This window comes from Heteronotia binoei, chromosome 5 (genome assembly GCF_032191835.1).
Source record: "Heteronotia binoei isolate CCM8104 ecotype False Entrance Well chromosome 5, APGP_CSIRO_Hbin_v1, whole genome shotgun sequence".
NCBI classification, from domain to species: domain Eukaryota; kingdom Metazoa; phylum Chordata; class Lepidosauria; order Squamata; family Gekkonidae; genus Heteronotia; species Heteronotia binoei.
Window position 1 is genome coordinate 172417605 of NC_083227.1, and position 15319 is coordinate 172432923.

Here is a 15319-nt window from a genome sequence, read left to right on the forward strand (position 1 = left end):
ATGGTTATTTCTTTATATGCATCTTTGGTTATAAGGCCCTCCTTCCATTCCCTAAAGGAGTCTTTTTTATTTCTCATGTCCTCCGAAAGCTGTTTATGGAGCCACCTTGGCTTCTTTAGGCTCCTCCCATTTTTCCTTCTCATAGGAATAGTTTGTGATTGGGCCTTCAATATTTCACTTTTAAGAAAGTCCCACCCTTCTTGAACTCCCTTGTCCTTAAGTATTTCTTATCATGAGATTCTACTGTGAGGTTTTGCCAAGTAACTCTCAGATAGACTTTTACTTATGAAAGCATATATGAAGCTTTATTGACATGCTACTTGTTTGCCAGAAGTAAAACTGAAACTGAAACTTACAGACAACATTAAATGCATTCCCAAAACTGCGGCCTCTTCCCCTTCACCCTGGCCTTCAAAGACATAACTCTTTCCTGTTTGCAGGGAACTCATCTCCTTATCTTATTCCCAGGCTCTGGATGGCACAGAGGAAGGGAGGGGAGGCTCAGCCACTAACGCTCTCACTGTGAGAGACAGAGACATAATAGTCTAACACAACCCATTCCCATAGCAATATATGACAACAACAGGAAGAAGCAAAGCAAACATGACAGGGGATATTGTAGAATAGCATTAAGTTTGTCAAAAATTTGCTTTCTTGAAGTCCAACCGATACTATGTACAACTTTTTCCATTCCCCAAGAAGTCTGTAAATTCCAAAATTACATAGTTGCTACAACCTAGGGTGCTTACTACTTTCACCTCATCAACCAGTTCTTCCTTGTTGGGGAGAATCAAGTCCATGATAGCAGATCCCTTTGTTTTCATTTCCACTTTCTGGAAAATGAGGTTGTCAGCAAGACAAGTCAGGAATTTATTTGACCTTTCCTTTTCACAGAGTTGTACTTCCAACAGATATCTGGGTAATTGAAATCTCTCATGACCACCATGTCCCACCTCTTAGAGAATGTAGTAATTTGTTCTAGGAGTGTCTCGACCAAGTCCTCTGCCTGGCCTGGTGGTCTATAGCAGACCTCCATCATAATATCACTAGTATTTCTTCTCCTTTTATTTTTAGCCTTCTTCTATGGAGTTCAGTATTGCATACATGGCTGTTCCCCTCTACTCTGTAAACTAAGCTATGCTAAGATGAGGGATACTGATACTCCTGTGATCACTCATCAGTGTGCTCAGTGGCTGAGTAAGTGTCAGTCAGTCAGTTTATTATTGAGGCCCATGACCAGCATAAATCTAAACAAACTAATTTACATAAAATACAGAAAGTATATTGTAGTATAATATACAAATACTTTAAAAAGGTGGTATTAAAGGAAGAAGGGAACTTACAGCATTCTTGTAAAAAAAAAAGCAGCAAAGCATAAGGGACATTAATATCTTGGAAACGGTGGAGGACTTCTCACAGCCGGTTGCTAAATTCCTCCGCGTCCGGGGTGGCGATCAAAACGTCATCAAAAAACAGTTGCACCCCAGGGATCCCTTTGAGGAGAGAATCCATCAGGCTCTGAAACACCCCCGGGGCCACGCTCACCCCAAACTGCAACCGCTGCACCTTAAACGCCCCCCTGTGGATAACTATGGTCTGTGCTTCGGCCGTTGCGGCGTCCACAGGCAGTTGCTGGTACGCCTGGGCCAGATCAAGTTTTCCAAAGATTTTGGACCCCGCTAATTCCGCCAGGACGTGGCTTGTTACTGGAACGGGGTAGGGGTTATCTTGTAGTGCCTTGTTAATAATGCACTTATAATCAGCGCATATGTGCACCTCCCTGTTCGGCTTCACCGGGGTAACTATTGGGGTTTCCCATGCGGCATAGGCCACCGGTTTCCAGCACTCCCTGGGCTGTGAGGTGGTCTAGCTCTGCTTCGATTTTAGACTTCAGAGCGAATGGAACCCGCCTGGCCTTCAGCCTTATGGGTAGCACGTGGGGATCGAGGGGTAAGGATACAGGAGGCCCCTTGTAGCACCCCAGGGCCCCATCAAACACCTCCGGGAACTCCCTGCAAACATTTTCGAATCCCCGCGTCCCCAGCTGTTGCACCCCCACGATCTTTATTCCCAAGGGCCGAAACCAGGCCAGGCCCAACAAGGTGATGAGCTGCCTCTTAACCACCAGTATGTCGAGTTTGATCCTAAACCCGTTGTATTCCACCCCCACCGTTGCCCAACCTAAGACTTCGGGGTTCTTTTGGAAGTCCCGTAGCACGAAGCGTGCCGGTTGCAGTCTGGGCAAGCCACATGGGCACAGTTTCCTCAAGGTTTCCTCCGAGACTATGGATATGGAGGAACCCGAGTCCAGTTCCATCAGGCAGGGTTTGCCCTCGATCCTGACCGAAACCTTGACCTTCTTGGGGATCTCGTCGGGCAAGTTCATTACCTGCACGCTGGTTGAGGCGGTTGAGTAGTCCCCGGTCGATTCCTGGTTGGTCGACTGGCAGCGGCGGGTGGCCTTGGCCCTGCAGGCCCTCGCAATGTGGCCCATCTTCCCACAGCTCCTGCAGACCACGTTGCGGTAGGGGAAGTCCCGTCGCTCGTGTGGGTCTCCGCAGCTGGTGCACTTGGTGGCAGTGGGTCTCTCGGCCGCTCGGGGTCGCTGGGCTGCTTGTGGGCCCTTCCCTGTTGGGCGGTGTAGCTGGAGTGCCTCTTCTTCGTCCGGTGGGCTGGGGTCCCTCTCTTCCCGATGGACGGCTTCGGCCCTCTTCTTTGGGAAGGTTCTAGTGTTCTGCTCGAATGAGACGGCCTCATTGAAGGCGCTCTGGAGGGTGAGCTCTTCCCTTGCCAAGAGCTTTTGTTGCAGCCTCTCGTCCCTCAGGCCCCACGTGAAACGGTCCCACAAGGTCTCCTCTAGCACAGTTGCCCGTGATTTGGCGGAGAGCAGCCAGGTAGTCCGCCGCTGTCTCTCCCGCCTCTTGGTCTCTTCTGTGGAAGATGAGCCGGCGGGCAACGAGTGAGGGTTGGGGCAGGAAATGCCCGGTGAGGAGTCTGATTATCTCCTCGTAGGTCTTTTCTGTGATCCTTGCGGGGGCCGAGAGACCCTTGGCGATTTCGAACGTGGCCACTCCGCAGACGCTCAGGAGGACATCTCTCTTTAGGCTATCCTCCGTTATCCTGTTCGCTCGCAGGTAGCACACAACACGCTCCGTGTAGGTCTCCCACCTCTCCGGAGTAGCGGGGTTGAACTCTTCGAGACGGCCTGTGGATCCACTCTGGTTAGCCATGGTGGCTGTGGCGGCGGGCCTGTTGGGCTACCTCGTTTTCCCTTCGTCGTCTCTCACCGGATCTGCTGGCTCTATGGATTGGACTGGCTAGGATCCCACCTTCATCGCCCCTGTAATGTACTGTGAACCGAGACGGTTTGAAGGCAACATAGTTTATTCAGTAGCACATTACAAGAGGGAGAGCACGCGGGCCGGGCCCCGCTTATATACAATGCCCGGTACAGCCCCCTCATCTGACCAGGCCAATCCTGGTCGGTCAATCTTCCTGCCACAGATCTTGCTGGGCGGGGCCTCAGGCTAGCTCCATCCGGGGACCCAAGGGTTGCCTTTAGTCGCAATCGCCATGAAGTCTGGTTGCTTATATTCAATACATAACACTTTTAAAAGAAAAAGAGGCTTTCCCTCTTCCTGTATGACAAATGGTCAAGTAATGGTCAAGTGGAGAGCCAGTTTGGTGTAGTGGTTAAGTGTGCGGACTCTTATCTGGGAGAACCGGGTTTGATTCCCCACTCCTCCACTTGCACCTGCTAGAATGGCCTTGGGTCAGCCATAGCTCTGGCAGAGGTTGTCCTTGAAAGGGCAGCTGCTGTGAGAGCCCTCTCCAGCCCCACCCACCTCACAGGGTGTCTGTTGTGGGGGAGGAAGGTAAAGGAGATTGTGAGCCGCTCTGAGACTCTTCGGAGTGGAGGGCGGGATATAAATCCAATATCTTCTTCTTCTTCTTCTTTGTCTCTGTATGTCTTTCTGTGTGCATAGTCTACCCTGTTTCCTATCCTCCTATTATATTGTACACCAAAACTGATTAATCATTGATGTTTACCAAATAAATAGACAACATAAGAAACACATGATCAAGTGGGAATTTTGGGTTAGGTGCCTCAGTTGATGAATGATAAAATGATGTCTGTGTAATTTTCTTTGTTTAGTTAAGTGTTGTTTTGCTACTCTGCCCATTTAGGCCACAAGTTATCTCAGTCCAGAAGATCTGCTGAAAGGGGAAGCAGAAGAAAGTGTGGGTAAAGTGCAGAATACTTTTGATATTTTCAACTACTTCAAGCAGACCTTTGAAGAACGAAGAGAAAATCTCAGCACTTATTTTCAGCCAGGCCAGGAGGTGAAGCAGTGGGATTTCCCTTCCTTAATGGTTTTTGCACAATTGGATAACTTTCTAGAAAGACTCTGTTTGCTGAATGTAAGTACCAGATCATGAAATATGATGAAGAGTTGCTTGTGCAGAAAAAGATCTGCCACATGTGTTTTTGTAAGTCATTTCAGTTGTAGGCATGTTGCCTTTACTGTTTGGTTTCAAGGTTTAAACATCAGATTTGTGGATGTCCCAAGGAGCCACTACATTGTAGTGTTTAGAGTGTTATATTCCTAAACAGAGTTACATCCTAAATCCATTGAAGTCAGCAGGCTTAGAAAAGTTTAACTCTGTTGAGGATTGCAGTTGGACTGATAAGACCGTGTTTACCCATTAATTTCATGGGTGTGTTTGAACATCTTATTCAGCCTTCCCTAACTCTCTAAATTGGTGTGATGGTAAAGTGGAATGTACCTCATGCATTAAGCTAAGAGGAAAGGCAGACATGGTAAGTAAATAACCTTATGGTTTAAAGCCCTTGCAAAGTTTATAGCCATGGTGTTCTTGAATTCCCAAGCCTTTTCTTCAGCGTGGCAATTTCCTGTTGCAGAGCTGCTGGGATTTCTGAACAAGTGTTAACAGTGACTTTTTTGATGAGGTAGGTTTTCTCATCCTTCATGTTATCTTCTAGTGATACTATAATATAGTGGGTTCTGTGGATCGATGAGGCAAGGTGGTAGTGAAACATCAGCTCTTTATTGATTACATGGTAAGGCTAAGCATAAGACTGCTGAACTGGGCCCACAGGGCCAACTATATACACACCCGTGTTTCCACGCAAGTGTTTGATTGGTCCATTTAAACCAGTAGGGGGCCCGTGATTGGAGCAGGGCAGCAGACTTTTGGATCCTGCTCCCCATTGTTCCCAAGTCTCCAAGCTCTGACCGTCTGGCTCCAATGAACCAGGCAGGAACGCGCATTCCGTTCTCTCTTGAGTCTGCATACGTTACATCCCTTCCCTCCTAGTTCACAAACCCTGACATACATAGTCTTCTAGGTAAGCCGGTTTGCGGTGCTCCCTTGTTGACCGCCTGGGTGCCGGAGAGGGTGGCGGTGCAGAGGCCGGTTCGGGTGCAGTGGACGGAGGGGCCGGGGATGCGGAAGCTTCTGTTGGCGGTTCCAGGCTCCTGGACGCTTCCAGCTCCGGTGGAAGGTTGGGGGTCAGAATCGCAGCAGCAGGAGTCTGGGGGCTGTCAGACCCAGAACTGCCGGTGGGTCCTGTGGCCCGCTGTCTTCCTCAACCTTATCCCTGGGCACCTCCCATGACCTCAGTTGGTCTATGTGCTGCCGCATTGTAAACCCTCCCTCGGTGATGACCTCATACACGACTGATCCCAACACCCTGGAGACTCTGGCCGGAAGCCATGCTGGGCCACCCCCAAAGTTCTTTGTGTACACTAAGTCCCCTGTATTGAAACCCCTGGTCGCTCTGACCATGTCGGGCATCACTTGCAGGTCTGGGGCCCAATCGGGGTGCATGCGTCGATAGCCACCGGCCCATGAGGAGCTTGGACGAGCAGCGGCCAGTGGCAGTGCAGGGTATGGCATACTGGGCTAGCAGGAACTCAGCAAGGCAGGCCTCCCAGTCCCCCTGGATGATGCAGCAGAGGGACTCTTTTGTGACTGCACCATCCTTTCCGCTTGGCCATTGGTAGCCGGGTGCAAAGGGGCTGACCTGAGGTGCCGGATTAGATTTCGGCCACAGAAGTCCTGGAATTCCCCTGATGTGAAGGCAGTCCCATTGTCTGAGACGAGAGTGTCTGGGAGTCTCTTGGTGGCGAAAACCTTGCAGAGCGCTGTAATGGTAACCCGGGAGCAAGTGGAGGCAACCGGGACTACCTCCAACCACTTAGAGTAGGAGTCCACGATTAGGAAAAATAGCTGACCCTGGAATGTCCCCCTCAAAGTTCAGGTGCAAGCAGGACCACAGGTTACGTGTGGACTCCCAATGCTGGGCTGGCGCTCTGGGCGGTGCTGGCCAGGTCTCCTGGCATGATTGGCACTTGCTACCCAAGACTCAATGGCATTGTCGATTCCAGGCCACCAGACATAGCTGCGGGCAAGGGCCTTCATCTGTACAATCCCCAGGTGAGAGTCATGTAGTGCAGTGAGGACTCTTTGCCGCAAAGCAGGGGGCACCACTACCTGACCCCCCTATAACAGACAGCCCTAGTGGACCGATAGTTCGTTCTGGCAGGAAGCAAACACTGCAAACTCTGAGCCCACCCGGCTCGTGGGCCATCCCTTCCACACCCAGTTGAGAACCCGGGAGAGGATTTTGTCCCGGGCAGAGAAATGAGCAATGTCCTTCGCATGAACTGGGTGGTCTGGGAGGGACTTTAACAACATTATCTGGTGCACTGGCACCAGATCCGGGTCCCCGGAGGGTAGCGGCAATCGACTCAAAGCGTCCGCATGGCCCATAGCCTTATCCAGACAGTATTGCAGGTTGTACTGGTACCCTGCTAGGAAAATGGACCACATTAAGACCTGGGGTGACAGCATCTGGGGCGTTTGGCAGTCAGGGGCAAACAGGCTCAGGAGGGGCTTATGTTCAGTGAGTATGCTGAAGGGTTGGCCGTACAGAAAATAATGAAATTTCTTAATACCGGCTACTATGGCTAACCCTTCCTTATCTATTTGCTCATAGTTGCTCTCTGGTTTTTGCAATGTCCTTGAATAATAAGCCACTGGAACTTCCCGGCCATCCAGTAGCGCATGTGCTAAGACTGTCCTTACCCTGTAAGGAGACGCACTGCAGGCCAAGACCACGGGCAGCTGCTCGTCAAAGTGCTCCAGTAGGCTGTTCAACATCAGAAGGTCCTTCACCGCTTGGAAGGCGGCCCCACACCCATGGGTCCCTTTTGTCCAGCAAACAGTGAAGGGGTTCCAGTACTGCTGCCTTGTGGGGAAGGAAGGCGTGGTAGAAGTTGAGGAGGCCCAAGAAAACTTGTAGTTCTGCTTTGTTAGTGGGGGCGGGGGCATCACACATGGCCTCCACCTTTTCCTTCGAGGGATGGATCACATTGATTGAATACCCCAGGAAGTCAGTCTTGGGCACCCCCAGCATACATTTCTCCCTCTTCACATTTAGGCCCGCTGAGTCGAAACGTCGGAGGCGAACTCATCCTCCGTGGCTGCGGTGATTAACATGTCGTCAAAAAACAGCTGGACCCCAGGGATACCTTTCAAAAGAGAGTCCATTAGGTTCTGGAAGATCCCCGGGGTCACGCTGACCCCAAACTGGAGGCGCTTGACCTTGAAGGTGCCTCTATGCGTCACTATCGTTTGCGCCTTGGCTGTGGCGGCGTCCACCTGGAACTGTTGATAGGCCTGAGCCAAGTCCAATTTCCCAAAATTTTTTGCCCCTACAAGAGAGGCCAACACATGGTTCACCACCAGCACTGGGTAGGCGTGGCCTTGCAGTGCTTTGTCTATGGTACACTTATAGTCCGTGCAGAGGTGGACCATCAGGCTTCACTGGGGTGACGATGGGTGTTTCCCAGCATGCATTAGTGACTGGCTCCAGTACTCCCTGCGCTACTAGAAGGTCTAGCTCCTCCTCTATCTTATGTTTGAGGGTGAAGGGAACTCGCCATGCCTTCAGCCTTATGGGCTGGACGTTTGGATTTAGTTGTAAGGACACTAGGGAGCCTGTGTAAGTTCCCAGGGTCCCTTCGAAAACTGTCGGAAACTCCGCACAGATGCTCTGGAAGTCTCTGGGCCATGTGGGGGGCTTCCGGTCGCGTGGGATGCTGTGAGCAGACGCGTATAACTCGAGCTCCGAGCGGCAGTTACAACTTTTGGGCTATATGAGCAGATAAGAGTGCTTTTCCTTTTTTTTTTTTTTTACCTCAAACAGTGCGGCAGCTCTTGGAGAAGCCTTTGAGGTCCTGTTTTATTTTGCCTGACTTTGCTGGTCTCATGCAGAGTTAAAGAAGGTGGAAGGTCTCTATCTTGTTTCCCTCCCCCCCTTAATTGCTTAGCTGAAGATTTATGTCTCCTAAACCTCAGCAGAAAAGAAAGATACGCGTGGGAGACGGGGGGCGGAGGAGGAAGATTCCTTGAGTGGAGACGAGCCTTTGTCGGCAGAGGGGTCATCAGGAAGACACACCCCCCCCCCATGGAAAAACTAGAGGGAAAGATAGACGCCCTCGCGGGCAATTTGCATCAGCTGTCGGCGCGTATGGACAAGCTGCAAGTTTTAGAGAGTCTCCCTAATCAACTTACCCAACAGCTACAGCAACTGACTTTGCAGTTACAACAAATGAAAAAGGCCACAAATGAAGCTTTAAATAAAATTCAGCTTTGTGAAGGTAAAGTTGCTTCAGTTGAACAATTGGTGACCCAGCAAGCTGTTGCTCTTAAAGAGACAGGGGGAGAAGTGCAGGCACTGTGAGAGAAATTAGATACCCTGGAGGCTGAAACGTGTCGTCGTAACTTACGGCTGGTGGGCTTGACAGACTTGCTGGCTCAGACCCCCTCTGAGCTGATTTCCTTTGTGTCTGGCTTCTTTCAGCAGACACTCCAACTTCCTGAGGATTTTGCTCTGGACATTGCTGATGTTCTTCGCATGGCGAGACCAGGACAGCAGGGGTTAACAAGAGTCACTCTCCTGATTTCCTTTGTCCGTGCTACTACTTGAGACTTTGTTTTGAAACTGTTTCGGGAGACTGCAATGAGCAGCAGAATAACTTGGCAAGGGAGTGCAGCGCGTCTCGCCTTATATCCTGATTATCCTCTATCTTTAATTCAGAGGAGAAGGGCATATAAAACCGCAAAAGACCTAGCTAAGCAGCTGAACTTAGAAGCTTTTGTCTTGTTCCCTGCAACTTTGGTTGTGATTCAGCAAGGGAAACGTAAAGTATTCTACTTCCCTCAGAGTGCGGAAGAATTTCTGAGAACTTTAAAACTGCCAGCTGCTGTGAACTCATCAAGGTCACAGGGAGGGAATGCAAGGTCCATGGACTTAATTATGCTTGGGCCGTAGATCTTTGCTGCTGCGAGGAAAAAAAAAACTTACACTGGAAAGTCGCTTTAATTTGCAACCACTTGCTCAGTCTCTCTTTTTTTTTGCATTTGGTTTTTTCTTTTTTCTTTTTTATTGGTTGCAAGGGGGTCCTGATGGTTCCGGCTTTCTCCTCTTAGACTGTTCCATCCCAATGCAATGTAATCCACTTTTTCTATGTGGCTGGGTCTGTTTGCCCTCGAATCTATTACTCATAGTCAACCGCTTTCTTTTTTTGGGAGGCCTCCCCGTGCCGCCTTGCCTCGCTACCCAGAATCCCCCCCCCTTTTTTTCTGGAGTGAGCCGTTTTGCCCCTCTTCTTTACCCCCCTTGCCCAATAAACTCTGGCACTTATTGGAGCATTGCAGCTACTCTGGAGAATTCATTATTAGTTTAAGTTTTGTTGCTTGGACTGACCTACAAAGCACTTATTCATTGTATATCGGTTATTTTGAGGCTGAGGCGTATTCAGTGTTGTGTCTGACAACTATTATTTTAACAAGTGGGCTGGGGGGGGGATGAGTTTTTGTTTGATGGGCTAGGGATCAGGGTCTCGACTGATCGAGCGCTTGATTAGGCATGTGCTTGCAAGGGTGACAGTCTATGCGACATATTGGTCTTGCCATGTCCATAATTTATGCGTCATAGCTATATAGACTCCAGTGTGTTTTCTTTAATTCTTTTTGTGTGTGTGTGTGTGTGTTTGGACTTAGTACCCAATGTAGCAAGCGCAGGTTTATGCCGCTTGGGCTCTGCTAAGTACCCCATGACTTATTGGAAGCCAGGAAGTTTGGGTGGGGGTTATACGCTCCTTGGGGTTCGGAGCGTATTATGTGGTGGGTTTCACTGTAGGGTGTAACATGCCTGTTCTTACTTTCCACTTGATGCCTGGCTGTCAACCCCCGGCCGGGTGCCCCCGGACCAAGGCGCAGGATGCCGTTTAAGGTTTTGACATTTAATGCACGTGGCCTCCGTGACCCCCAAAAAAGAGCCATGATCCTTGGTGTACGCGAGATACGAGCTGCTGATATTGTTATGCTGCAAGAGACCCACATTCTTCAAGACAAAGCTGGTTGGTTGGCAAAGTATTGCGGTGACCAGGTGTTTCTGGCGGGCTTCGAACAAAATGCTTGTGATGTAGCCATAATTATCCGGGCTAAGCTGAGGTGGGCAAAGATCTTGGAGTTTCTCGACCCCCAAGGACATTATATTGTGCTGTTAGGGGAAGCCCAGGGGGTGAGGACGGCCCTGATTAACATCTATGGCTCGAATAACGACAATCCTCATACTTTTAACAAAGTGGCTGCTATACTTGAGAACTTGGACTATGATAATATTATTTTCGGTGGTGATTTCAATACCACTCTGGATAGCAAGATGGATCGCATGGGTGCGACTGAACGATCCTTGAGATCATGGTTGGCCATGTTGGCCCTGATGAAGGAATTTGGGATGGTGGACATATGGAGGGAGCAACATAAAGACTTGAAAGCCTACACCTTTTGCTCTCACATCCACCAGACCCTTGCAAGACTAGATTACTTATTGGTGTCTAAATCCATACTCCGATGTGTGCGTTCATCGGCAATCCATCCCTCCACTCTTTCTGACCATCACATGGTGCTCATGGAAGTGGACAACTTGTTACACATAGATAAGTCTCCATCGTGGTATTTTAATAACTCTTTAGTAAACAATGAGGCTTTTTGTGTACAAATGGAAACAGAAATTCAACATTTTTTCGCCACTAATGAGGGTTCCGTTTAACATTATTTGACTGTATGGGAGGCTTTTAAAACAATGATAAGGGAATCATCGCCTATTCTGCTGCAAAACAAAAGGAAAAACGCTGCACTGAGGCGAATCTTGAGTCCAGACTTCGGGCCCTATGGGACACACAGTTCCAAAGTCCTTCAGAGATGCAATTTAGGCAGATTCAACAAATAAATTTTCAACTTATTATGCTTAGGTCAAACAAGGTGGAACTTTGCTTATGCACGCATCAAACAACAGCGATGGGAATTCGGAGAGAGACAAGGCAGGGTTTTGGCATCCAAGCTTAAAGCCCTGCAAGAGCAGAGATGGATCGCTCAAACTGTGGATCAATATGACAAGCCTCACGTCTCTTCTGTCGAGATTGCTGAATGCTTCCGTCAATTCTACCAGACCTTATATCAGGGACATACCTCGGTGGACCCATCAGTCCAGGAATCTTTTTTGTGTTCTCTGGGTCTTCCGCAGTTGTGTGAGGAAGCAAAAGAACTTTTTGGGGCCCCATTGAGACTTGAGGAAGTGAACGAGGTGATTCACGGACTTAAAACTACTTCTTTGCCGGGCCCTGACGGGTTCTCTCCGATGTGGTATATCTGGTTTGCAGATAAACTTGCTCCGAAGTTGTTGGCCACATACCAAGCGATTTTTGATCAGGGTATGTCATCAAGCTATTTTAATGAAGCCTGGATTACTTTAATTCCGAAGCCTGGGAAAGACCCACATCTCTGCGCCAGTTATCACCCTATATCACTTCTAAATATCGACAACAAGATTCTGACGGCAATATTGGCTAAGCGTCTTCAAAGGGTCATCGCCTCGGTGGTCGACCCTTCCCAAACCGGTTTTATCCAAGGATGTTCTGGTGCAGACAATATTCGGCTTATCATGGACTTCACCGCGATCCACGCTCAGAAAGATGATGTCGCCCTCCTTATTTCTCTAGACGCAGAGAAGGCCTTCGATCGGGTTGATAGATCTTTCTAGCAGATGGTATTGAAACATATGGGTTTCCCAAAAGACTTTCTTTACTGGACGTGCCTGATCTACAAGTCTGCTACGTCAAGGGTGTGGGTGAATGGCCACCTTTCAACATCAATTAATCTTCGGTGCGGCACCAGACAGGGGTGCCCACTATCCCCTCTTCTCTTTGCTCTTTGTTTGGAACCATTCACTAGGGCAGTTCGTCTGAATGACAATATCCATGGCATGTGTTACCAATCACAGATATTTAAGATTTTGTTATATGCCGATGACGCCATGCTCACCATTACGCAGCCGGAAATATCGATACCGGCGATTATTCAACTGGCAAATTACTTCGGTAGTTTGTCCGGTTATAAAATTAATTGGCAAAAATCAGAAATTTTACAGATCGGGGGTGAAGTGGCACTGGTGGGAGATATTGGGCAGTTCTCAGTTCAAGAGGCTTTTATTATGTACTTTGGTATCCTTATTCCTAAACAGACGAAGATGCTGATATTGTTAAACTTTAAAAAAGTAATAAGGAAAATACAGCCAGAGTTAGAGTGATGGTCTGCTTTCCCCTTGTCACTTTGGGGTAAAATAAATGCTTTGAAGATGATCATCTATCCCCATTTTTTTTACGTGTTGCGTGGTATCCATCAATACATACCGCAGAAGTGGTTTTGAAAAGTCAATTCAATATTAATGAATTTCCTGTGGGAGGGGAACCCCCCTCGGCTGTCGTGGGCACGTTTACAGTTACCATTTGACCGAGGTGGATTTGGCCTGCCAAACTTATGCCTATACCATCGGGCATATTTGCTAGCTGGTATTCAGCGATGGGCTCCACCTAATTATCTGGTTGAGTCTCCCTGGATGAACTTGGAAACTGCTGTTCTTACTCCTTTGTTGACATGGAATGCACTCGGGTCCACATACCATCAGGGAGAGTTGGCTCTTCCATCGATCCGGGCGACAAGACAAACATGGCAATATTTGGGTGATTCCTACGGATTTGACAACTACATCCTTAGTCGGATGACCCTTTGGGGCAACCCTGAAGTGAAGATAGGGGGTTGGCCGGTGATCTGGAAGCTGTGGGCACAGAGGGGTCTCTTAACTCTTAATCAGCTTAAAGATAGCAATGAGGACGTGTTTCTCTCTTTTGAAGATCTACCAAGTGCCTTTGGGTTACCAGCTAATCAATGGCTGCAATTCCAGCAACTGAAGCACTCATTGTCTACTTCTTTCGGCATAGATGCCTTGGCAGTTCCGGATGCCCCGCCTCTCCTGCAGACCCTAGAACAGGCTATAGAACAAAATAAGCCAGTTTGTGTTTTATATTCATGTCTGAAAAGAGACTCGCAATACTCTATGGAAGACTTGCGATGTCAATGGAGCGAGGAAATCAACTGCCCTATTTACCCTTTTCAATGGGCAGCCATTTGCAGTGGTCTCTGGCATTGTTCGAAAGATCTCTGTTTGATTTTAATTCAACAAAAGCTTTTGTTCAGGATTTACTGGACTCCTCTCCGCCTTTATAAGCATGGTTTGGCTGAATCTTCGGCCTGTTGGTGATGTCTACGTCCAGAGGCGGGTCTGGTTCACATGCTGTGGAAATGCCCGATGCTACATAATTTTTGAGATGGGATCGCTCGATGGATGAAACAGGTACTCAACACTGATCAATCTATCTCTGCCATGCAGATACTATTGAACTATTTCCCGTCGACCTGGCCATTGACTCGTTGGCAGCGAAGATGGGCGGCACGTGCGATAATGATTGCGAAGCAGCTTATCCTGCGGCAATGGCGTGAAGACTTCGCTGGTATGATTACCACTTGGCTCGAGGGAATGTATGTTCTGGATGTGCAAGAAAGGATAGCATATCGCCGGCAATGTCAACAGCAACAATTTGAAGAGATTTGGTCAGCTTTTTTAGAAGCATCTAATACTCAACGCTCCGCACCTTGAAGTCTGGATTTGCCTGTCCGGGGACGCACAGGCTGGGGAATTGGCATGCCAGCATCTAATTAAATCGATCAAGTTACAGGCAGTTTAGATTAGAAGAATACATGGTGGTGGTGCACAGGGTGTAGGATGAGTGCCTTTGTTCGTTCAATGGAATGAATGTCTGTGATATGCTTTATGGAAAAAAAAAACTTAAAGTATAAATAATAAAAAAAGTCTCTGGGCCATGTGGGGATCTGATTTAATCCCGTTACTTGGATCCCTAAGGGCCCAAACCATGTTCGGCCCAACAAGCTGCCCAAGTCCACTTCCACGACTATCAGGAGCAGCCGTCCTGAGAAGTCATAGTTTACCCTTGGAAACCCCACTCCCTTAACTGCGATCTCCCGTCTCTGATAGTCCTGAACCACAAATGAGGATGGCTGCAGTTTGCCCCCCCCCCCGGGGCATAACCTTCAGAAAGTCCTCAGAGAAATTACAGTTTGTCCAGCCCCCGAGTCCAAGTCCACAGCACAATACGCAGAGGCGGTGGCTCGCTCCTTCCTCGATTTCTCATATGCTGTAGCCTCCTTGATGGCCTTGGCTAGGTCGGTGTCATCTTTACCCACCAACTTTTGTCTCAGTTCTCGTTTCACAGGCTGAAGATGAACTGGTCCCTTAACGCTTCATCAAGGACCAGAAAGTCACAGCAGAGTGACAACTGGCAGAGGCCAGTGCTGAAATCCTCCACCAACTCATCAGGGTGTTGGCGGTGCTCTGAGAACTTGAGGCAGCAGGCCAGGACAGTTGGTTGTGGGGCAAAGTGCGTCATGAGGGCCGTGATGATCTCATCGGCTGCCTTGAGGGTCACAGGCTCCATTAGACCTTGGGCCAACTCCAGGACATCCATGCTGCAGGAGCTGAACAGCAGAGCCTTCTTCTTGCGCCCTGTGACCTTGTTGTAGTCGATGTGGTTCTCCAGTTGCTCTAACCAGGTCTCCCATCTCTTTGGGCGGCCCACATCAAAAGCTTGAATTGGACCTGACGTAGCAGCCATTTTGTCAGTTGTGGCGGTGCAGAGTGCAATGCTGGATCAGGGCAGCGATGCGCGATGCAATGCTGGCTGGGCTGCTCACCAGGATCCCATCCTCCTCGCCACTATAATATAATGGGTTCTATGGATTGATGAGGCGAGGTAGTAGTGAAACATCAGCTCTTTATTGATTATGTAGTAAGGCTAAGCATAAGACT

General features: G+C 48.8%; 1 protein-coding gene across 1 annotated transcript in view; it reads left to right on the top strand.

Annotated features, from left to right (window-relative positions):
• DNAH9 (dynein axonemal heavy chain 9) overlaps positions 1-15319 on the top strand; it is a 636923-nt gene that overhangs the window by 26361 nt on the left and 595243 nt on the right. The window contains exon 7 of the mRNA XM_060238867.1: positions 4189-4422. Within this exon, the coding sequence (XP_060094850.1) occupies positions 4189-4422 (234 nt within the window). The remainder of the gene's footprint in view (positions 1-4188; positions 4423-15319) is intronic.